This window comes from Gigantopelta aegis, chromosome 6 (assembly GCF_016097555.1).
Source record: "Gigantopelta aegis isolate Gae_Host chromosome 6, Gae_host_genome, whole genome shotgun sequence".
Lineage (NCBI taxonomy): Eukaryota > Metazoa > Mollusca > Gastropoda > Neomphalida > Peltospiridae > Gigantopelta > Gigantopelta aegis.
The window spans coordinates 21785244-21811221 of record NC_054704.1 but is presented as its reverse complement, the minus strand read 5'-3'; the positions used below and the strand labels follow the sequence as shown (position 1 = coordinate 21811221).

Sequence of the window (25978 nt, the reverse complement as noted above, 5' to 3'; positions counted from 1 at the left end):
CTCTTGTGTGCGATTTTTATGTCCTTAAAATGTTGATCTTTAAGGGTCTGTTTTAGAAAAGTATTACACCAGAGAAGAAGAATTAAATTTACTTTGACACCCAATGAATATGAAATAAAACAATTAAACACTCATCTTTTTTTATACTAAAACAAAAATCCCTGCAGACCTGGTACCAGACATTTACATATTTTAGAAACCCAGATACATTCCGCCCCTCCATTTGCAATTACTTCAGCGTGAACTCTGAAGCAAGGACAAAGCACACCAAGCGATAGAAGGACGACGTTACGTATTCTTGAATGGTGGGCTCAAACGAAGGTCATTGGCATGCCTGTAATTGCCGTGTGAGACCTTCCAGTAGATGTGGGTGGTGGCTTCTACAGTCAGTGTCAAGCGGATCCAGCCTAACGTCTCGCGACTGCTGAAAATCGATATCAGATAGAGAGGATACACAAGAGGTGCACGGCTGAATATCGTGGCTAGCATGCCAGTACTACTGACGCTGCCGCCTCGACAAATAACACAGATTGCAGTTCGTCACCGATATTGGATTTAGCATCATACGGACTTCCAGAATGAGCGCTTTTAATCAGCGGACAATACGTTTCATATTGGCTTGTACTTGGCAATCGAGATGTGATGAAGCCAGGCACGGTTTTGAAGGTGCAAATTGAAGTCGGCTCCGACTTATTTAGACTTGCTATTTCTTACTTTATTACTATTATTATTTTTTAAATATTTTTACAGTACTTTTCGATATTTGTTATTGGACAATGTGTGTGTGTGTAGAATTCATGTAAAACAAAACCTACATAAATGCCTCCATGTTGAATGTTTCACAAATAATATACATGAATTACGTTAATGAAGCGAAAACAAAAAGATCTATAAAAAGAGTGTGTCGTTAAATAAAACATTTCTTTCTTTTGTCTATAAGAAATATGTTTTACCAGGGGTCGAAATACTACAGTTCCGACCGGGTTTTGCCGCTTCTCACCACGGGTCGGGAGATTTCTTGGTCTTTTGTCCCGTCGGAGGTGAGGTGCTTTGGTTGCAGGTTCGAACCTTCTAGGTGAACACATTCTCTGATCTTGTTTCCTCTGAATGAGTGCAGCGTGACTGGTATATCAAAGGCCGTGGGATGTGCTGTCCTGTATTTGGGGAAGTTCTTATAAAAGATTCTTTGCTGCTAATGGAAACGAGTAGCGAATTTACTCTGAAGAGTCAAAAATACCAAAATCCAATACATCAATGTGCTCTAGTGGTGTCGTTAAACAAAACCAAATCCCGAATCCTCACAACTGAACAAGTTCAACATCATATTGCATATCACTTCTGTTTGTAATTAAAACTAAAATAATACCAAAATCTGCTATTAAATGAGCACAATAATGCATATTATACCATAAATACTGGGAGACATACATAGCGCAATGCATATTCACCGAATAATTTCTTATACACATGTGCCATATATATTAAAGATACAAAATTAATGAATGTTGAACGATTCCCCAGCCCAGAAAATACATCGGCTATTGGGTGTCAAATTAAAGTTTAAAAAAAAAGAAAGTTGTTTTGTTTAACGATACCGCTGAAGCCCATTGACTAATTAATTATCGGCTATTGGATGTCAAACTCTGACACACGTAGTTATCAGAGGAAACCCGCTACATAACTAAAGTCAATGCGAAAATGAAGTGACGATAGTAAGCATGCGGATAAATGACATATTGGTAACAACCGTAACTGAAATAGGATATTGTTCAAATCGAAAAACAAGTGGAATAAAATGTTTTTGAAACCTACCCCTCCCCCTTCCTCCCCCCCAAAAAGCCCAACCAACCCAAACCAACCCAAAACTTGTTTTCTACTGCAACAACACAATTTTTCATATCGTTGCATATTGAAGATAAACAGGAGTAAAAATATAATGATAACTTTAAAGAGAGACTAGTGTAGGGAACTTTAGTCCTTACACAAAAATAATTGTGTATATATACCCTCGCGCGCACACACACATACATACACACACGCACGTGTGTGTGTGTGTGTGTGTGTGTGAGAGAGAGAGAGAGAGAGAGAGAGAGAGAGAGAGAGAGAGAGAGAGAGAGAGTGAGTGTGTGTGTGTATGAGTGAGTGTGTGGGGGTCTCTCTCTCTCTCTCTCTCTCTCTCTCTCTCTCTCTCTCTCTCTGTGTGTGTTTGTGTGTGTGTGTGTGTGTGTGTGTGTGACAGCATCAAGATGACAGAGTTTGAAAAACAATGCATAAACTGTAAATAATTGAAGTCTTACCCTCGCACACACACATACATACATACACACGTGAGTGTGTGTGTGTGTGTGTGGGGGGGGGGGGGTTCTCTATCTCTTTGTGTGTGTGTGTGTGTGTGTGTGTGTGTGTGTAACAGCATCAAGATGACAGAGTTTGAAAAACAATGCATAAACTGTAAATAGGTTTCTAAGGGTGCCTGTATTTTTACAGTTAAAAAGCTGCTTAAATGTGTTAATATTTGGTCTTATAAAATAATATTTGTGAATATATTTACATCTATCTTCTGTAAATTATGTACATATAAATATGTAGTGAAATTCATCACCAACATCATCAGTAGTACAATAGATACATTTCTGTTTTCATATAAAATATTGGTCCGTCTTCCTGTTTCGATAGGTAAAACGTGGTTAACTATACGAAATCGAACAAATGTATTACATATAGTTTATCAAGTATATTGAGATATGTTTCAAACACGAAGTTCTCTTTAAATAGTCTATAAGTTAAACCTTAATTGGATTCTAAAATGTTACTTTGCCAATTCTGTAAAAACTCGTCTGAGGGTCTTTGTTTGACTTATGTCTTCAAACACATTTTATTCAGGGTTTTGTTTTCTCCCATTTGAACAGTCACATCTTTCAGTTACAGTTGTTAGCAATATGTCATTTGTCCGCATGCTTAATATATCTGATATGACATGTCTATAAGAAACTATTTAGTGAAATACACATTGCGTGTTTTAGGTCTCTCGGTATATTACCATAATTATTAGACAATTATTTCATGTCCTTTTTCACTTTTAGTAGACACGTTTTTCGTTTATTTTGTTTGTTCATAAAACAATATAATACATTCTGCAGACTCGTTTTGATTCCAAACAAACAGATGGCATCTAGATAATGTTTTTAAACTGAATTATTTAGTTGAACTAAAAGCAAAATATGATATTCTCTGTTTACCATATTTACCATAATAATTATCGCACAGCACATTATCTATTCCAAAATAGGATTACCCTCCGTACATTCCAAGAATAATAAGTCAGTGTTGGTATTAGACGTTCACGTTAAGAACAGCGAGGGTTCCATATATCCTATAGTGAATTTTAAAGCAAAGTCCAATTAGCTAGCAGTAAGCGGTGAATAAAACAAAAAGCTTCTGAATACTGTATTATCCTATTTATTAAACAGCATTATGTTTATATGTTTCCAATCACAGCTCGATAAGGACAATTCAAGTTCGTATTCCCATTAAGTTCAATTTGGATTTCACAATTCCTGAGTCCAGTCAGATTCATGATAAGGAAAATTCACATTCGCCTTCATAATAAGTTTAGTTTATATTTCTAAACTCCTAAGCTCTCTGAACTAGTGAATGTATGTTGCATCTGTATGATATTTGTTCGTGTTGGGGTGTCTATTATATTCTATTCTCTTCTATTCTTTCTCTTCTATTCTGTATGATATTTTACAAATAAAGAGAAAAGTTCAGATGGCCAGTTTGTTTCAGATTTTAAACGTGTTATCATTTTCAGATCAAACATTATTTTCACCAAAAATTATACTAGCCAGTTTGTACAAGCGTTATTTTCAATTTCCATAAGACATCCAGGATTTATCATGAGAGGGAATATATCTTGCAAACTGCGCGTGTATGGATGTCAATTTTGTTTCTTTGTGAAATGTGGAGGTCATAACCATAAATGATTAAATTATGTATGTAGCACCGCTTAAGGATGTTTTATTTTTTATTATTAATATTTATTTTTTTTGGAGGGGGGGGGGGGTATTTGGGTTTTCGTTTTGTTCTTGTTGTTATTTTGGAGTTGTTGGTTTTCTTTTTGGCGCGGCCACTATCGTAGCTAGGGGGCAGTGGAGGCTATGTTATATAAAACAGTATATGCTTAAAATGTCGTTAAGACACACTTGCATACTAGTGTAGTAGTAATGTTGTATGTATATACAAACTCAGTGTAATAACCTGTTGAACCGATTGACATGCCATCTATTTTGACAGACCGTTGTCATACTGCTTCAGCCAACGACCGCGAGGGTATTACCAGGGAACGTCAGGTGCCATTTGAATCGGCACAGGAGATTGTGTGTTAGCATACAAAGGGATGCAATTGCAGGTTGGGTAGAAAGGGGTCACTACTGTACATTGAACGCAGAGGGATGAATGTGCACGCTGAACACAAAGGAATGCGGTCTGCAATTCACTATAAGACCTTGCCGATGAAAGGTTTGTAGGTCCCATGCATGTGATTGAGTTAAAGAGCATCTTTCTTATGGATGCCTCAATAGCTCAGAATGCATCGTGGTTAGTCTGAGACAAAGTGTAAGGCCAGAAAGGATTTAATTATCCCCTGCGCCAGTGCGTTAATATCTATGTATGTAACAGTCAACTTCGATATACATAAAATATATAGATATCCATGCCCACTGGTTCATGCACGTAAGCGGGATCGACTGTAGGCCCCATGCATGTGGTTTAGTTAAAGAGCATCCTTTTTATGGATACCTCGATAACTCAGAACGCATCGTGGTTAGTCTGGAATCTGCGGGCGATTTGGTGCCACAGGTTCGAGTCCCTGCAACGGCATAGGACACTTTGTGAGGCCAGAAAGGATTTAATTATCCCCTGTGCCAGTGCGTTAATATCAATGTATGTAACAGTCAACCTCGACATACATACAATATATAGATATTCATACATACATACATACATACATACACACACACACACACACACACACACACACACACACACATATATATATATATATATATATATATATATATATATATATATATATATATATATATATATATATTACATCTATACATAAATGCATAAAATACGTACGTAAATTCATACAGACATACATTCTATTTATTTGTTGTTTTTTGTTTGTTTATTTATTTTGTTTGTTCGTAAAACAATAAAATACTCTAGACTCGTTTTGATTCGAAACAATAGATGACATCTAGATTTTTAAGCTTAATTATTTAGTTGAACTAATAGGTCTAGATACTGGCTGTGAATAACGAGTTTATATCTGCTTAAATTCTAAAAACAAAATATTCTATTTTGTGTTGTGAAATTTACCATAATACGTACCGTTTGATAATTCATCACATTATCTATTCCAAAATGGGATTACCCTCCGTACATTCCAAGAATAATAAGTCAGTGTTGGTATTAGACGTTCACGTTAAGAACAGCGACATTTCCATATATCCTATAGTGAATTTTAAAAACAAGTCCAATTAGCTAGCAGTAAGCGGTGAATAAAACAAAAAGGTTCTGAATACTGTATTATCCCATTTATTAAACCGCATTATGTTTATTTGTTTCCAATCACAGCTCGATAAGGACAATTCAAGTTCGTATTCCCATTAAGTTCAATTTGGATTTCACAATTCCGGAGTCCACTCAGATGCATGATAAGGAAAATTCACATTCGCCTTCATAATAAGTTCAGTTTATATTTCTAAAATCCTAAGCCCTCTGAACTATTATCCTGTTCAATTATTTAGACCCAAAGTTTTTTGCAAATGTTACGTTTATTTCCTATTCGATATTTGTTTTCTTTGCATTTACATGAAAACAAACCCAAACCCCGACAGGTTTTATATACAAATCATCATATAAAATGCACGAAGTTGACTTAATTCCACTTTTTAAAAATCTCTGTGTCGTTTGAATGCACGTTATTTCTCCTATAAATAACTACGGTCATTTGCATATCAAAAGCATCATTCTATAGTGCGTTTCAAACTAATGTTCGATTCTATCGTCCTATCCGTACAAATCGTAGTATGACCTATATTTAAGAAAATATCTGTAAACATGAAGCAGGCGCGGATTCAGGTGGGGATTTCAAGTGACAAAACCTCAGTTTGACCAAAAATTATATATCAAAGATTATAATTATTTTGTGGAATACACAAGCGCGCGCGCTGAAGTGGGAGACAGAGAGAGAGAGAGAGAGAGAGAGAGAGAGAGAGAGAGAGAGAGAGAGAGAGAGAGAGAGAGAGAGAGAGAGAGATCATTTATGTAACGACGCACTCAACATATTTTAATCTATGGTTATATGGTTATAGGAAGAGAGAGAGAAGAATATGGTATGCATGCGATTGGTGGAGGTGTGACCCTCTGCACAACCCCAACCCCACTTAAGGCTTCTTTTGTATATGGAGCGGGACGTAGCTCAGAGGTAAAGCGTTCGCTCATGGTAGGTCGACTGATCGATCCCACATGGTGGACCCATTGGGTTGTGTCTAGTTCCAGCCTGTGCACCACAACTGATGTATAAAGGCTGTGGTATGTGCTATCCTGTCCATGGGATGGTGCATATAAAACGTCCCTTATTGCTTATCGTAAACAGTGGCCCATGTGGCAGTAGCGAGTTTCTTTCTCACTGTCATAATGTTCATTAACCGTTTTGTCTGACGCCACATAAACGTATATCAAATGCGTTGAGTGTGTCGTTAAATAAACATTTCTCTCGTATGTATGTGTAGTCTATATGCATTTCTAGTCGATTAGTTTATAGGTTGTTACGTTGTTTGATAGTGAATGATATGGAAATAAATAGTTTTTGGTGTTAAAGAGTTCATGCATACATTAAAGTAATACTCCTGATGGGTATGGAGAAATAACTTAATCAGTCGACGAACTCATTTCTTCATCACTATCTTCGTTAAGGGCGTATTTTATTTCTTATAAAACTATTTTGTTTTCTAAAATCTTCTTCGATCTTTATTACATGTTTAACTGCGTCAGAGAAGTGTGTAGGTGTTACAGAGTTCAATGCATGTGCAAGTTCTCTCCGCACCGTGGTCATTTTACCATCATTATGACGAGCTATGTGCCCTTTGACTTGACTCCAGATCAGTTCTATCGGATTGAGTTCAGAATGTCTTGGCGGCAGTCTTAGACACAAGTGCCCATGGCGTTCAGCAATATTATCAGTAACAAATTGCTTTTCACATTTGTTACTTTTCACAAGTTCATAAAGAACTGGCTTTGTTATGTTACTCTCAAAAGGTATATTTTTGTTTCGTAGCCACGACTGAATTTCTTCCTTTTTAGCGTTTAGTGCAGGACATCGTGTAATCTCAGCTAATTTGTTGTGGTAGCTTGCGTTATCCATGACGATAACAGAAAGTTCTGGTAGAGAAGGCATAAGTTGTTCTTCAAACCATTTGATGAAATTGTCATGATTCATCTCACCATGATAGTCTCCGTCTGTTTTTTTAGTCTCAAAGATCAATTCACAGCCATCTATCAATCCATATTTATCACAGCCAGCATGACAAATAATAAGTCTTTTTCCCTTCCCAGTCACCGAACAGAGTTTAGGAACTCGATCAGCAGCGTCTGATTTCGGCAGGTGATTGGCGGTACTTGTGCCCGGGTGGATATCTGTCCAGTGGTGGGATGTTGTGTGGTTGACATTCACCCAGGTCTCATCTTGATACACTATTAAATACCCCTGTTCTCGTAAACTGGATATTTCATGGAGATAGGACAGTCTCCTGTCTGATATATTGGCGTCCTCAAAAATCACTTTTCCGGTTGTAGACATATGTTGGTGTTTAAAATCGAGGTCATGGAGTGTTCTTCGTAAAGTTGATATGGATATGTTGATTCCACATTCCTCCCTTAAAGCCACGTTAATCTTATCTTCATAAAATCTGTATACTCGTCGTCTAATAACATCTTTAACAAATAAATCGATGAGTTTTCGGTCGCGTTTTTTAACAGTGATTTCTGTGCTTGGATTCGTAGAGCTTAGATTTTTCACAGTTCTTTTTACTGTTGAAACCGAAACTTTAAGTGCAGCGGCAACTCTATCGACAGTTCGATAAGAAGCATACCTAGGTCTACCGCGCTGATATTCATCTTCAAAATAATCGAAAACGTTCTTAATACACAATTTTACATCAACTGAAGTGTTTTTCGATTTACCCATATTTTTCCTCAAATAACAATAACAAGAATGTCGACTACTACATTTTCAATGAATTTATATACCCTACCTAACTTGTATTTTACGTGGTTTACACATCGCTACAATAGCACGTGCAGTCATAGATCGAAATAATGATGTTACTGACCAAGCAATGCTATCGTATTTTGAACATTCAGGGCTGTGTCTGCGGGATGAAAAAGTGGTTGAACCCATACGAGTCCGAACAATAGCGCTTTGGTTTTTCGCATTACAAATGTAACACCCCACCCCCAAACCCCAGCCCCTAGCACCACCCTAAATACTATATATATATATATATATATATATATATATATATATATATATATATATACGTATGAGTTCCCAATTTAGAGGCAAATTAAATAACATTTTTATTATTATTTGATGTTGGTGGCCTTTGACATTTTATCCCCCCCCCCCCCACTGGTCTTCTGGGTCCGGCCCTGCATTAAATTTATTTATACATTTGGAAAGCACATTCCTGCGGTGTGTGAGGTGATTTGTGTTTATTACTGTGCTACACCTCAGTTGTGTTAGGTTAGGTATGGTATGCTAATATATAATTGATATAATAAAATAAAAATACATAATACATTAGCTAAATTTATTAAATATAATGCACCTACAAGAAAGGGTTACATGTTCTGTTTGTTTACATCTATGTTTAACGGAAAGATTAGACAATGCTGTTACACACTGCAAAACAATAATAACCTTGATTTAGTGAAACAAGCTATAATGGCCTTCACGTAGCCTCAGATCCCAATGTTTTGATATGCAAATGACCTTAGTTATTTATAGGAGAAATAACGTGCATTCAAACGACACAGAGATTTTTAAAAAGTGGAATTAAGTCAACTTCGTGCATTTTATATGATGATTTGTATATAAAACCTGTCGGGGTTTGGGTTTGTTTTCATGTAAATGCAAAGAAAACAAATATCGAATAGGAAATAAACGTAACATTTGCAAAAAACTTTGGGTCTAAATAATTGAACAGGATAATAGTGAATTCATGTTGAATCTGTATGATATTTGTTCGTGTTGAGGTGTCTATTCTATTCTATTCTATTCTATTCTATTATTTCCGATTTTATTCTGTATGATATTTTACAAATAAAGAGAAAAATGCAGATAGCCAGTTTGTTTCAGATTTTAAACGTGTTATCATTTTCAGATCAAACATTACTTTCACCAAAAATTATACTAGCCAGTTTGTACAAGCGTTATTTTCAATTTCCATAAGACATCCAGGATTTATCGTGAGAGGGAATATATCTTGCAAACTTCGCGTGCATGGATGTCAATTTTGTTTCTTTATGACATGTGGAGGTCATAGCTATGAATGATTAAATTGTGTATGTAGCACCGCATAAGAACCGATTTTGTTTTGATTTTTTTTTTTTTTTGATTTTTTTTTTTTTGTGGGGGGGGGGGTTGTTTTTGGGTTTTCTTTTTGTTCTTGTTTTGGGATTGTTGGTTTTCGTTTTGGCGCGGCCACTAGCGTAGCTGGGGGGGGGGCAATGGAAGTCATGTTATATAAAACAGTATATGCTTAAAATGTCCTTAAGCATGCTAGTGAAGTAATAATGTTGTATATCTATACAAACTCAGTGTAATAACCTGTTGCACCGATTGGCATGCTACCTATTTTGACAGACCGTTGTCATACTGCTTTAGCCAACGACCGCGCGGGTATTACCGGGGAACGTCAGGTGCCATTTGAATCGGCACAGGAGATTGTGTGTTAGCATACAAAGGGATGCAATTGCTGGTTGCGTAGAAAGGGTGCAGTACTGTACATTGAACGCAGAGGGATGCATGTGCACGCTGAACACAAAGAAATACGGTCTACAATTCACGCACTATAAGACCCTTGTTTGTCGCGTGTTTCTTACCGATGAAAGGTTTTAATAAGTTGACCTATTTTTCTTATTATCATAATAAAGTTATACGCGCAAAAGCGGAAGTAAACGGGAAATGAGATCAAATGCGCTTACTATTGTAATGTTTGAGCAGGGGCCTCTGTGGTAAAACCTAGTTTTTGAAATAATCGATAGATGCCACGAAAAGGCTTAGTAAGAATGACGATGGTGAAGATGACAGCACTAATTACCTTGCCACAGTCACTCGTCCTGACTATTGGTGGTCTACGCTCGTAATTGCATACAATACCCCTGCACCCATTGAACACGGAGCAAACGGCAGTCCGCACTTCCGGGTTCGTGTTGGTACTGGGTTAAGTCAGGACATCCTTTCAGCGCCATGTGGCCTCTGTTAAGTCATCGACCTTAAGGGTGGTAGGTACTGGGTTCGACTTCCGGTACCATCTCCCAGAGGGAGCTGTTTTGACGGATCGGTGAGAAAGTGTAAAAAAAATTGTATTCAGTTTATATTTATGATTCAAATATTGTAATTTTGAGGATACTTACTCTCGTTTGCTGGGTTTTTTATTTAGTTTTTATGTTTATTTATTTATTTATTACTTTATTATTTTTCAATTTGTTTTCAGTGAGGTAATGGGTTTGTTTCTTTCTACGTTGTAAACATTGGCGTAGTCAAAATTTTATATTGGGGCACACACACATTGGGAAAGCACCAACACTGAGACGACAGGCAAATATAAAAGTGGTAGGGAAATCAGAGTTGTGATTGAGGGTGGCACTCCTCCCCCCCCCCCCCCCTTCCGCCTCCTCGGCTTCATCAGTGGCTGTAAAGTAGAGGAATACTCCAGTTGTGTTTTTTACTGTGACGTTTTGTTATGGCTATAAGGATGCGGATATCTCAGGATTTGAAAATACTATTTGTTTAACAACACCCCAACACATTTTAAACTACGGCTGTATAGTAGCTAACAAACAAATACTTCCACACTTGGTCTAGAGTAAGAAAGAAAGGTCGATGCTATCACACGGGCTCTTTCTCAACTTCAGCAAGGAATCTTTTACATATGCTTTCCAACAGGAGGCAGAGTTCTGTCAAATTGTTTGTTAAAGACACACAATCTAATTAAAATTAGCTCCACTGGATAATTACTATTACTTGTGGATCTAACAGCACCCCGTTGGAGGTCATGTCCAGTTGACCTTTCATTCGACCAATCAAAACCTTATTTGCAAAATCATGCCAGTGATTTGAAAAGAATTTGAAAACGTTCTGGATTATGCCGAGGGTATACGAAATGATTCGGGTGAATTATGAAGTATGCCGGAAACTAATTTCAATATAAAATTTTATATAACATTCGTTTCAAGACAAAAAAAAAAAAACGTGATGGTATAGCCATAAAATCTGTTTATACTAGTATACAATCCAGAGTTTATTACTGCACTTTTTCCCCTGTTTTTTAATGTTGAAATAGACCAACAAGTTCGCCTATTGCATAAATAGTCTCGCCCGATATTTTTAGAATGTGTATGCTCCCGAATAACGCTATAAAAGGAGAAGTGTAATTGGTCGATATTTAAATTGTTATTTATAGATGAAATGTCACCTGGACATGGCAGTCCACGCAATGCTGTTAGATCTACTGGTAGACCAATAAAGCTAATTTTAGTCAGATTGAAACACTGCAACATATTGTTTCACTATTAGAGCCGTTTATCATACTGAAATCAAACATTATTGTTATTTCATTGTTTAGATTATCCATTTCCTTAGAACCGAAGTATTTCTGGTCATCCTGTTGTTTCTAATATCACAAACTGCATTTTTTCATATTTTGTAAAAACGCACGTGTGTTTGAGCAGTAGTGGGTATTGATTCGAGGTCTAGTCTAGTTTGTAAGGTTATTTTCCTATTTAAACGTCACAGACTCTTGTTTCACTCTTTATCCAAGTGTGTTACAGGTTTGTAGATTAACTAAACTTAGTGTCCATTTTTACGATTTGAAACTAGGGTCTTCGCCTTTAATAAGTCCGCTTTGAAAAGCATGGCACTGTAGCAAAAGATCATTCAGAACTGAGTGCTATCATATTTCCTATATTCCTTGCAGTACTGAAAGGCGATATCATTGAATTACCATTGGATTGTCAGGTTTGGTTTTCCACTGTACCTTTTAATGTCAATATTACTTCTACGTTTGTGATTGTTCTAAACGTAATTGTTTCCATTCTAGACTTGTTTAGGTCAATTTTGTTAATGCTAACTGTTCCTATATAATACATATATATATATATATATATATATATATATATATATATAATTTCTGTTTATATATAAAATTTCTGTTTTCTTTACTCATATATTTTACACCTTTGCAGATTAATGTATGTACATTATTTTATTGTTTTTAAAAGCAAAACAAATACCATTGTTTGTCTTTGGTTGCGTTCTTCAACTGTTCAAAATGCATTATTGGTTTACATGTACTTTGTGTAGAACCTATTTAAATTGAACTCGAAGTTTGCTTTTTAAACGGAAATAGATATTACTAGAACTTTATAAAAACAATTATGAATATTGATTGTGTTCAAGGTGAAACAAAATTCCCTGACGTCAACTTACGCCTGAGATTTAGCGTGTTTTGCTCAACTGGTCTTTCCTAGCTAGCAGGGTGCCACGGCCAATCAAAGTGTGTATTTCTTGTATATGCAGGTACACTAGGGGCAAGTTCAGCCAATAGTTTGTTGTTACCCTTGCTAGACTGGTTTTTGCGCCACACTTTAAGTCGAATGACCGATCCAAGAACCAGTCACACTGTACTAGTCACAACAAGTTACGGGTCAGTAATAAATTTTACTCTCTTTTTTCCACACACAATTTTTTTTAAAAATAAATAAGGGGTGGTGAAAGTAATACAAAGTAGGTTAGAGACGTGGTTAGAGCAAGCATTGCATGTACGTCAGCATTATATATATTTAACCATGCCACCAAGACGTAAACTAAGCATTCTGGAGTGGTCGGGGCGGGACGTAGCCCAGTGGTAAAGCATTTGCGGGATGCGCGGTCGATCTAAGATCGATCCCCGTCGGTGGACACATTGGGCTATTTTTCTTTTCAGCCAGTGCTCCACAACTGGTGAAACAAAGGCCATGGCATGTACTGTCTTGTCTGTGGGATGATGCATATAAAAGATCCATTGCTGTTAATCGAAAAAGAGTAGGCCATGAAGTGGCAACAACGGGTTTCCTCTCTCAATATATGTGTGGTCCTTAACCATATGTCCGACGCCATATAACCGTAAATAAAATCTGTTGAGTGCGTCGTTAAATAAAACATTTCCTTCCTTCCTTCCTTTCATTTGGAGTCGTCGAGCCCTGCCATGTCTGAATGTTAGCTCAACCATGATACAAGTAGCGAGATGCCTGCAAGTGAGCCGTTCCGTCATCCATTAAATACAAGAGCGTTTCCATACCACTGGCACAGCGAATGAGCTACCCCACTCGAGACGGTGTTCTTGTAACCCGTAACTTCTTGTCACTAGTATAGTTTGCAAATATTTCGCGAAAATATGTTGGCTGAATGTAGGCGAGGCATCACCCGTATGTGAAATTCATCTTAAAATAGGTAATTGATCTAATTCTTCTAGACCTATGTATTATGACTCATGACGCGAAATTTCATATATTGGTCAAGGTAATTTACAATTAGGTTATTGCTATATTTGTAGGTATTCTAGAAATATCACGTTAACACTTACCGGCGAAATTTTAAAGTAACTGGTGGGTAACTCAAATGATTATAGTCCAGAATTAAAATATTTACGTTTCTTACTTCTAGTATTCCATAATTTGTTTTTCATTTTTAGTTTGGTTTTATATTTTTATTCGAGAGAAAACTGAATTTTAGTTTGTGCATGGGTTACAAATCTTGTAATTGTCAAAAGGATGACAAAAATCTACAAATCTTGTAATTGTCAAAAGATGGCAACAATCTACAAACCTTGTAATTGCCAAAAGGATGGAAACAATCTACAAATCTTGTAATTGTCAAAAAGATGGAAACAATCTACAAACCTTGTAATTGTTAAAAGGATGGAAACAAACCTTGTAATTGTCAAAAGGATGGAAACAATCTACAAATCTTGTAATTGTCAAAAGGATGGCAACAATCTACAAACCTTGTAATTGTTAAAAGGATGGAAACAAACCTTGTTATTGTCAAAAGGATGGAAACAAACCTTGTTATTGTCAAAAGGATGGAAACAATCTACAAACCTTGTAAATGTTAAAAGGATGGAAACAAACCTTGTTATTGTCAAAAGGATGGAAACAATCTACAAATCTTGTAATTGTCAAAAGGATGGCAACAATCTACAAACCTTGTTATTGTCAAAAGGATGGCAACAATCTACAAACCTTGTAATTGTCAAAAGGATGGCAACAATCTACAAACCTTGTAATTGTCAAAAGGATGGCAGCAATCTACAAACCTTGTAATTGTCAAAAGGATGGCAACAATCTACAAACCTTGTAATTGTCAAAAGGATGGCAACAATCTACAAACCTTGTTAAAAGGATGGCAACAATCTACAAACCTTGTAATTGTCAAAAGGATGGCAACAATCTATAAACCGTGTAATTGTCAAAAGGAAAAGATAAAGTTTGTTTTGTTTAACCACACCACTAGAGCACATTGATTTATTAATCATCGGTTATTGGATGTCAAACATTTGGTAATTTTAACTTATAGTCTCAGAGAGGAAACCCGCTACATTTTCCACTAGTAGCAAGGGATCTTTTATATGCACCATCCCATAGACAGGATATCACATACCACGGCCTTTGATACACCAGTTGAGGTGCAGTGGCTGGAACGAGAAATAGTCCAATGAGCCCACCGACGGGGATCGATCCCAAACCGACCGTACATCAAGCGAGCGCTTTACTGTTGGGCTACGTGCCTACCCTTTGTCAAAAGGATTGCAAAAATCTACTTATCTCATTATTATATCATTGTGTAGGTGGCCGAACTCCTCTGTAAGTGTGTCAAAGCTGATTCTGTTTTCCAGATTACTTAAAATAGCGAATTTCCCCTCTTGTTACCAGGGCTATACATAGTGGATTGAAGGAGGGGGATACCAAAAGTAGTTTTAATTATATATATAATTATCTCTTGAACTTGAGATGACCCTACGTCACTGCCGCCCCACCCCCACTAGTTATTTTAGGCTAGGTACGGCCCTGGTTATCGTCAGGAGTAAAACAAAAACACATCCATTATTGATTTTGTTTTAAATGTGACTTTTGTTTTACTATGTGCAGTGTTTTATGCTATCCTGTCTGGGAAAGTGCACATTAAACACCTCTTGCTGTTAATCGGAAGAAGTAGCTTATGTAGATGCAGCGGGTTGCATGTTTATCAGTATAGATAAAGTATCGTAATTATCGTGTCATGCAACTATAGCCGCTAACCATTCAGCTTGCTGAGCTGTCATAAAAGAAAACCACGTAAATTATGGATGGGATAATGATCATGCTATAATAAAATATATAGTAGTGGGAAAGGCAGGGGGGGGGGGGGGGACGCTGCATCTAAACGTCTTTATATCAAGTGAAGCTCGGGGAATCGGTGGCTATGCCTTTGGAAAAAAATTCCTCCGGGCTCTCGATATTACAGAGTTCAATATATCGATGTTTCACTGTATTTAGTATTTACAAAAATGCCTGATTTATGAACACATGCTCGTACACCATGAATAGGAACTTTCCAAAAACTAGTAGGCAGAATTAATGCATAGTTTAGAAGAAGAAGAAGAAGAAGAAAAAGAAGAAGAAGAGGAGGAGGAAGAAGAAATCGAAGCAGAAGAAATTGACGAAGAAGAAGAAGAAGAAGATGATGATGATGATGATGATGATGATCAGTTAGAAGAAGATGATGATCAAGAAGGTGATGATGATGATGATAATGACGATGATTACGACGACGACGACGAAGATGATGATGATGTTGATGATGATGATGACTAACATGATGATTATGGCGATGAAGAAGAAGAGGAAGAAGCAAACGCTCTTCTTTTTCTCTTTTCTCTTTTAGTTTTTCAATATTGCTTCAATTTGCAGAGTGGCTTTCTGTGCACGCTTGAGTGTCGTGTTTTCGGTACAAACTCATCACGGAGCTGAGTGACAATGAATCAGTGTTACCAGAGAGAGAATACCCACCGAGTGGCGTCAAACAGATACGCGCCTCGCAGGCCTGCTCGTTAGCTTAACTCTACCCGTGGGAATACGGGGCCTGCGAATACCGGCTTGGCCCGCTCGTTATATGGGGAAGGGAATGGTGGTCATATGTTACTGAGGCAATCAGTGTCTAGACATGGGGCTAATCTACGCTTTATATAATTAACAAAGCACCAACGTCCGGAGAGGTGAGGCTGTATCAGTTTGTTGTGTTGACAGCACCTACAATTATCATCGTCTATTTCCGTATGATTCACGGAGACATCCGAATCACCGCTCTTCCTTGGCCACTGCGACCAATACCATTTAACAAACTTATATTTTAAAATATGTACTGTACACAGTCCAAACAATGTTTGAACTAATTGATACTCGTGTACCCTTGAGTCGTATATCAGTGAGTGGCATGAATTAATGAAGAGATGGATGGATGAACGGACGGACGACGATGTTCATTCTCGAGTTGTCAGTTAGCGAATAGAATGAATACATTAATACTGTGAAATCCTTTACTTTCGTGGGCTTAAATAGTTTCGTGGTTCTAGTAAGAAACACATTTCGCAGGGTATTTAAATTCGTGGATCGAAAAGGCAGTATCATACGTTTATATTTCGATGTTTTTTTTCTTTTACATGAATTTCACGAAAATTACACAACCAGGAACAAAAGCGATTTCACAGAAATTGGATTGGTTGATTGATTTATGGATGGACAGATTACCAGAAATCTAAATAATGCTAGTTCATACTCGACCGATATTCCCTGTAATGCCTTTTATAAATGCATTTTAAAAACGTTCTCCTAGTTATTCAGCGAAAGATATATTTTACAACTGAAGGGGTATTTTTTCGTCTAGATTTATAGGGTGTATACTACCATATCAAATCCCATAGACGACAATAGGAACATATGTGGCTAAAAAACTCAATCGATATAAACACCACGGATATAAATACTACCACCCCTCACCCTTAAAGGGAATCAGAAAACAAATGTGGGTCAAGCTGCTCATTTCAGAGATAACGGGTAGTGTCTATGACTACCCAAGTTCCGCACAAAATCGGAGTACTTCTTTAACAGGTACCCCATACATGTTTCAAGCACAAGGCTACTTGACACAGTGGTACTAGATGAAATACAATTGCATACATTTTTTGCCCAGATGAAACTTTTGGTTTTTTACAACCAACACACTCGCATTTTCACCAATCACAGGACTTGTGGCGTTAACTTCTCTATCAAAAGTTCGGTGTATCTCGAACGTTGACCCTGCCAGAAGTTATTTCGTTTAGTACTACCTCTATGGTCATTCATTGCTGTGCATCTGATCAGGTCCAGGATACTCTATTAACTTGCCTATTAGGTTCAGGTACGCCTGTCTCGGGCATGATCTGTGACTTCGCCAGTAACCATGATCAGGACTCATGCCTCTCCATACACAGTTCAGAATATGACACCCAGTGCTGTATTTTCAATAGGGATTGTTTTTGGGTTTGTTTGTTTTTTGTGGCAAGTTGTACGTTTATATCTCTATACACAGTCGTTGGAAGATCCCCACCCCAAAATATTGTACAAGAATTTGTCCTCGCCTTACTATGTTTAGGGATGATATTCACCAAAAAGCTACCCCATACAAAAGTCTATCATACTAATTTATTAACTACAGGCATAGGGCTATTTAAAAAAAAAAAAACCATGAGAATTTGTATGCCCAGGTGATACCAATTTGTTAAATTTCACGGTCTGGACTATTACACTTAACCCTACATGTACATATACACATACGCATACGCATACGCATACGTATACACATACACATACACATACATATATATAAACATACACATAATCATACACATATATAAGCTACATTCTAGTAAAAATTAAAAATATCATTCAAATCCATATTTAGATCGCCTTTCAACGCCTATGGCATAATGTTACATTTGTATCGTCATTTACCTTTCTTTATAATAATACATTTTTAAATACATTTTCCCACACTTTAAAGGGACATTCCTGAGTTTACATTGTAAGATGTTTCCGACTAATAAAATATTTCTTCGATAAAACTTACATATTAAATATTTTTGTTTTTGTTTAGAATAGCAGTGTCTGTATATTGAATGTATTATTGGTCGTCTTAATATTTGTAAGAAGCCCAAACTGGATTTTGTCTTCAAATAATTTCGTACGTACGAAACAATACTATATTTTGGGAAATAAGATGAAATTTTATGCAGCAAAATATGTTTGATATGTAATTACAATCGTTAAAAAGTCTCTGTTAGTCGATAACATTCTAAAAAGTGTAGCAAACTCAGGAATGTCCCTTTAATGCTCTATTCTTTTCTTTTTTAAAATCAAGGATTATATTGTTCATGTCGTCGCAAGCAGTTGTGATGTAGCAAGACTTCAATTTACGTCAAACGTCTTCACTCCGGAATAACTATGACCTGGATTGATTCTAAAAAGACGAATACGCGTCGTAAATTGTAATAGGAATACACCGATGCGAACTATTCCTGGAAGGACTATAATTAGGACTTTGCAGACCACTACAACAGCTACTTTGTAATTACGTGTCTGTATTCGTTGTGCGATGTCGTGTGTGCGTCAGTGTCGGGTATTGTCGCTAGTCCAGGGGGCGAGACGTAGTCCAGTGGTAAAGTGTTCGCTTGATGCGCGGTCGGTTTGGGATCGATTCCCGTCGGTGGGCCCACTGAGCTATTTCTCGTCCCATCCAGTGCACCACGACTGGGTATATGAAAGGCCGTGGTATGTGCTGTCCTGTCTGTGGGGTGGTACATATAAAAGATCCCTTGTTACTAATGGAAAAATGTTGCAGGTTTTGTCTCTAAGACTATTGTATATAAAATGACTAAATGTTTGATATCCAGTAGCCGATCATTAATAAATCAATGTGCTCCAGTGGTGTCGTTAAACAAAAAAACACCCAAACTTGTCGGTGGTCCAATATCCCCGTGTAGGGCCGCCACTGATGTGGCTCACAGCGCGGGAAGATAACTATATTAATGAACTTCTCTTCTCCCTTCGTGGCAAGAAAGTAGGTTACAATGTCTTGGATATTAATACTACAGCTTCCTCCTTTATTAATCAGCCACTGTTATAGACTGCTCTACTCTTCTTTGCTTTGCCACATCTTCAGCTTTAATGGAATGGGTTTTTTGTATCTTATATTTAAATAATGCTTAGCTTCACATGTATTGAAAGGTTAGTTATTTGAGAGAAAAAAAAATCAATATTGTAAACGTTTTTCTTCTTGTTTCTTTCGTTGCCACTTGAAATGAGCTGCAGAATGTGTAGTGATGTATAGTTGTAGGGCAGAACGATCGTCTCACACATGTGATTCATGTTGTAGGACCACTGGATTTTTTTTAGTTGCTGTGCTCCACGACTGACATTTTTAAAATGCTAACAGGTGCTGCTTTGTCTATTGTAATGTTCAAATTAAAAGAAACCCTATATGGCGGTATTGGGTTTCGTTTATAACACCAATGATTCATGTATCACTTTGAAATGAAATAATTGATGGGTATTTTTTCGTTGTATTTATCCTTAATATCCGCTCATAGAACTATTTAATGAGGAGTTGTTAAGCAGTTATTTCCTTTGTTTTCCATGTACCAGTATGACGTTGTCATATTTTTCAGATATTAAATACGAGGGGTTTTTTTTTTGTTTAACGACACCACTAAAGCACATTGATTTATTAATCATTGGCTATTGGATGTCAAATATTTGTTAAGTTCGACATATCAATCTGCAGTTCGCGCCAGCATAGACGCGGTACCATACGCGCCATACCCAAACCCATCTTCGGTGTGTTTTGAGTATAACGCCTTTCCAGATACGATTTAAAATGTTGGCGTTGTGGCTTACCTGACGAATATACACTCAGAAATAAACTTCTTGTGACTAGATGTGAACAAAATGACCGTTTCAAACAATATAAACTAAAGGCGACAGAATAGTATAAAATGTTTAAGAGGACCATGAACCTTTAATTTTAGAACTAGGCAAATAAAGTGTTTTCCCCTGTAATACATGGACTATGTTTGGTTGTAGATGAGTGCGGCGACGGTGATGCGCAGGCAGTCGTCGTCCTCCAATGAAAACGATGTTCGGATGCGGAATAACCGGTCCGGCAGTCAGGGCCCGACCTTGGGGGAGTCGCCGCCATCATCTCCAGGAATGGCCGCGGGGAGGACGACAAGAGGGTGCTGCTTTTGTTGGTAAGTCCCTGTTCGAGATAACATCAGTGTATATTAATTATTCAAAGTTGTATATCTGTTCAACACAAAGTCCAAAGGATATTTGATCAAGCTGTAACATCGATATGGAGCCCTCGTCCATGCAAAGTTATATATCTATTTATACAGAGTCGAAGAGATATTTTATAAAAGGTCTAACTTGGTTGTAGTCCTAGTCCACTGTTTGAAATACGTTGTTGTAAATACAAAATGTTTATTCAATCCAGAATCCAAGGGATATTTGTATAGCAAAATCGAATACTGGATCTAATGGGTAATATGCCAGTCGGAACATAACAGTGGAGTTCTTGAAACTATCCACAAAACAGCATAACAAAGCATCACAGTGCCGTTATAAATAGCAAGGAAAATAAATTGAAATTCAAGGCAGCAAGATCGTCTATCTCCTAAAGTAGAATCAAATGGACACGGCGGTTACGCACTGGCGTAGGGGGGCGGGGGCGGGGGCGGGGGCGGGACATATGGATCATACCCTCCAATCATACCTCTTTTTTTTAACCACTTTTTATATTTCCTGTCGCTCCATAGCACGACTCGTAGGCAGTGTAGTTGCCCTCCCCTATGTGAGTGCACCCCCTTCCTCCGCTAATATAAATGTTGTCTACTTTACTATTCAGCTCTTGCTACCATTACCCGTTTTGACAGTATTTTAAATAGCTAACGTCAGTTAAAATAAAGAGTAATATCTTCCTATTTAAGCTACGCAGCTGTAATTCAATTGTATAACTTTAATGAGAAAAACACATGGGAACACTTAATATTGTATGCCAAATTTAATTCGCATGCAGCGTGGTAATGTCTCAGTGAAATACAAACATATAATATGTGAATGGATGTCAGTAAAGTGGGATTGACTTCCCACTAACCGTGTATCTCTGCACAATGCAGAGTCCAATAGGCATTTGGCAAAATAGTGCATGATTTCATCTAGTGCCTCGTTAGTAGAAGGACGGCCACTGCCGAGGAGATCCTTTAGTAGATATTTCATCCCTCAGGCATCGCCCAAGGAGGACTGCCACTGCCAGACTAATTTATTAAATCAATTGTCACCTGGAACTTAAAATTGTCTATGTTACTTGTGTTAGTTAATTATTTACTTTTTGTAATACCAGATAAATTAAACTCCTCTTTTACACATTAACTGCAAAACTGCCATTGAGACAATTTTGCCACGGCATATTTTTTTCTGTAGCCATTTTCTTAATTCCTAGAAACAAGGTTGAATTCGCATGAGGGTTATGTCCTTGGTCCTCTCCATAAAATATTTCCAGGGCGGGCCCGCCATTGATATTCAATAAATGATTACAATGACTGTAATTATATCATGTCACTCGCAAGTGTTTATAAAATGAATTATATCTGGGACCACACATTACACACGGTTGCAGTTTCTGTATTAACTAATCATTTGTCATATCAGAGAATAGAGCTAATAGTTATAAGATAAACCTAATAGATCTTCGTACGTAACTGGAAATTCACTGTAATAGTGTCTGCCAGGTGCATCTGTTGTATCAATCAGCATTGCAATAAAACCATTGCGGCTTTCAATTATAACCACGGATCTACGTATGTGCCGGCCTGTCTTTAATAAGTACTTACAAAATGTACATTGCTGCTAATCGGAAAGACTATCGTGTGGAACAACTGTGACATTCACTAGTGACCCATATGGACCATTAATATTGGACACCATCATTTAGCCTAATGTCTTCAAGTGCCTTAATGTCTCATCCTGGGGGTTGGTTTTGTTTGTTGATAAATTAAAGAAAGGTAAGGGCGATCAGATTGCTTACGAATGTGCTAAAACTAAGTTAGTCATGAAATGTTAAAATAAAAGTCTTGGTTATGGTAACTGTGTTTTTACCCCTCAGTTCTTTAGTTGAGGCTGGATTTACCTCAGTCGGCAGAGCGCTCACCAGAAGTGCTTGCGCCGTAGGATCGAGCCTCTTCAGCGGATCCATTGGTCCTATATTTTGTCCTGTCCCAACAAGAGCCCCAAAATAAAAGGAAATGTGTAAAAGATACCCTGTTGTCCAGTTCACAATAAATTAATACTAATTAATACCAATTGAAATGTTAACACAGTATTCAATTACAAAGACAAATTTATGTTATTCCTTCTCGTGATAAAACTAGACTTCAGTGAACAACTTCGACTAGGTCTAGAAACCTTACCACGTACTCATAAACAAATTATTTTCATAATGGTGAATCTGATGCTAGTGTTCACAAACTATGTCCCGTTTCTGCTCCCACACCCACCTACAATAACTTATATTATAAATATAGCTTTAATATAAAATGTAACTTTTGACTGTAATATTAAGGAAATGCATAAACCGAGCTGAAATATAAAGAATTGCATCTGCTGTCACTGGGGACAATAATGCATCGTATCTGGGAAATGGCCTTTGGGCGAAAATGGATTAATGCCCCTGACTATTGTTTCTTGTGATTGGGTCGATGTACGTCTTGGATTGGTTGCCCGCTCCGTGTGTTGTTCCTATCTGGGCTACAATCTCCAGGAAGTGAATCAAATGTAAATGATATTATCGACAGACAACGGGCTGAATGTTCAAATCGCGTATTCAATATCAGCAAAGCATATAGGGTGTACGGCATCAAATTAAATCCCGTAGACGACAATAGTAACACATGTGGCTGAAGCTTCTCTAAGTAACGATTCAATCAGTATATTAGCCATAGATATACTAGTAAATACTAAATCAACTCATCCTAAAAGAAAATCAAAGAGAATTGGGTCTTATGCTGCTAGGTTCAGGTATAATGGCAAGCGTCTTGGGCGAGTCTAGTTTCGACCCACACACGTTTAGTAGGACCCCACACATGTTTTAAACACAGTAGTACCTGTTCAAATGTTAAATTTCTACTGAAAAATAAAACGGTGTGAATTGTATTTTATAACGTTACAGAAAAAGTGTTATATGAGACCCTAATAAGGATTTCAATATTGGTAACATATCTGAATTCTGCCATCCATTAACTCCCAATCCTCCAAGTTTTGTATTCCTAAATGCCCTGACACATATTTTACAATTTTTTAATTCTGTAAAAATATAACTATTGTGGAAATGGGGGTAGGGTCACGAAATGGGTAGATACACACAAAAAGTTGTGAGTCCTGTAATGCTATCATACATGTGCCCCCCACTTTTCAGATATTTTGCTTTATATTTGCTTTATAATAGTGTAAAAGTGTGTAAATAAGTGCCCCCCCCCCCCCCCCCCCCCCCACACACACACACACACTTTTTGGTACCTTCCTACGTCACTGGACCCCTCTGGCTCATAGCTTTTTTACGTTTTACGCCAGTTTTGTCACATATCTCACAATATGGCAGGGCCACATTTAAGCTAGTTAAAGGTCTAAATCTATCCTGAGTTTGCTGCCATTGTAATATGTTTTCGACTAACAGAGCATTTTTGTTTTTACAGCTAAAATGACCTATTAACTATAGAATCTTGTTTTAAATGTCAGTGTCTGTGTACACAATGTGGTTCTTGTTATGTCGATGTCTGTAACAGCCCAAACGGTATTTAACCTCCCAACTACGTACGAACAAAATTATACTGGGAAGTTATAATTAATGAAATCTGATCCACTACAAACTTTAGGACGACCAGAAACACATTCGATATACCGAAACTAATAAACAATAAACTGTATTCAATATATAATTTTTAGTTATATTATCTGGAAATATGTCACAATGGTTGCAAGCGCAGGATAGTGCCGAACTTTGACCCTATGTTTGGTATACTGGCACTGCTACCTATACGCGGATGTTTATATGTCTTGGCCAGTGAAAGATAGTGCAACAATGCATTCTGTCCTACGCCCAGCCATCGACCTTGACAGAAACTGGAAACAGGATGCACGTGCCTGAAGTTTTGATGGATACAGGCACGTGAATAGCGTTACACAGACTTGGAGGAATATTTTTGCACTGGAAAGGACATAAGATTTTTTTTAGTGAAAACTGTTTTACATTATAAGTATAAAGTACTGATTAGTCATGTACCAATGATCGATTATAATCGAATGTTGATCGATTTGGCTATACCGATGCAATGTTCGATTATAGAAATCCAGAACAGATTGTGTGGGAAAATGTTCAGTGTACTTGTTCCTCCAGTGTAGATGATATATTGTAAATATACTGGTGTTGCTGTTTGTTTCCATGTGTACATCAAGTAAACAAGATATTAAATGGCTATCAAAGGTAAAATTAGCAATTTGTAAGGTCTATCATCGGTTAAAACTGACAGTAGCTACTGGGAATTTCGCTATTAGCTAAGTTGGTAGAGTGTTGGATTCCTGTATAAAAAAGTATCCGATGCGAATCTCCTCAGTTTCACTCACTTATCTGCTATGCTAGTACTAAACTACCAACTGTCACGGCGGAGTTGGTCAACTTGCCGACCTCTCGACTTCTAGGACTATCCAGTTGCTAATCTGAGAGCTCTTCCAACTCGGTTCTCGTCGTATATCCCATAAGTTTTTAATGTGAGCGCACCCGTCTGAGTCAAGAGTTGGGAAAATTACAAATGCAATGATCGAGCTGGCTAAACCTAAAAACAATGATTTTGTTGTACAGTTTACTAGTAGTTTCTAACAAGTATTTCTTTCACTTTTCAGTGACATGTCGTCAACACAGTAATGATACACTAATCAAGAAAATAATTGTATAAAAGGAACTTACAATAAGCTACATAGATCGTATTCTGCGGTACCATTAATTTTGACAATCAATACAGAAGATAATAACGTATCTTGAAAAGTAACATCGATTGAAGTTGCTAAGTGGAGAGTACTTTTAATACTAGAGCGTCAAGTATATAATTGTTCTCGGTCGACTACAGATTCATGTTGTCGATCGAAAGAATAAAATAAAAAGATTCAAGAAGACTCTGTGGTTCGTGTACTTTATATTTCTAACTCACTTTCATTCTTCTTTCAAGGTTGTTTAAAGGGACAGACCCCAGCATATTTTTCACTATTAGAGCCGTTTATGATCACTGAAATCAAACATTACTTATATTTTATTCTTTAGATTATCCATTTTTGTACAACCGAAGTGTTTCTGGTGATCCTGGTGTTTGTAGTACCAAAAATGTGCAGTTTTCATATTTTAAAAAACGCACGTGCGTCTGAGAATAGCGGTTTACTGATTCGAGTTCTAGTCTATTTTTAAGGATATTTCCTGTTTTAACGTCACAGACTCTTCTTTCACTCTATTGTAACTTTATCCAAA

General features: G+C 37.2%; 1 protein-coding gene across 1 annotated transcript in view; it reads left to right on the top strand.

Moving 5' to 3' along the window:
• Nucleotides 1–25978, top strand: part of LOC121375252 (regulator of G-protein signaling 17-like) — a 172438-nt gene that overhangs the window by 69718 nt on the left and 76742 nt on the right. The window contains exon 2 of the mRNA XM_041502586.1: nt 20494–20660. Coding sequence (XP_041358520.1) covers nt 20494–20660 — 167 coding nt within the window. The remainder of the gene's footprint in view (nt 1–20493; nt 20661–25978) is intronic.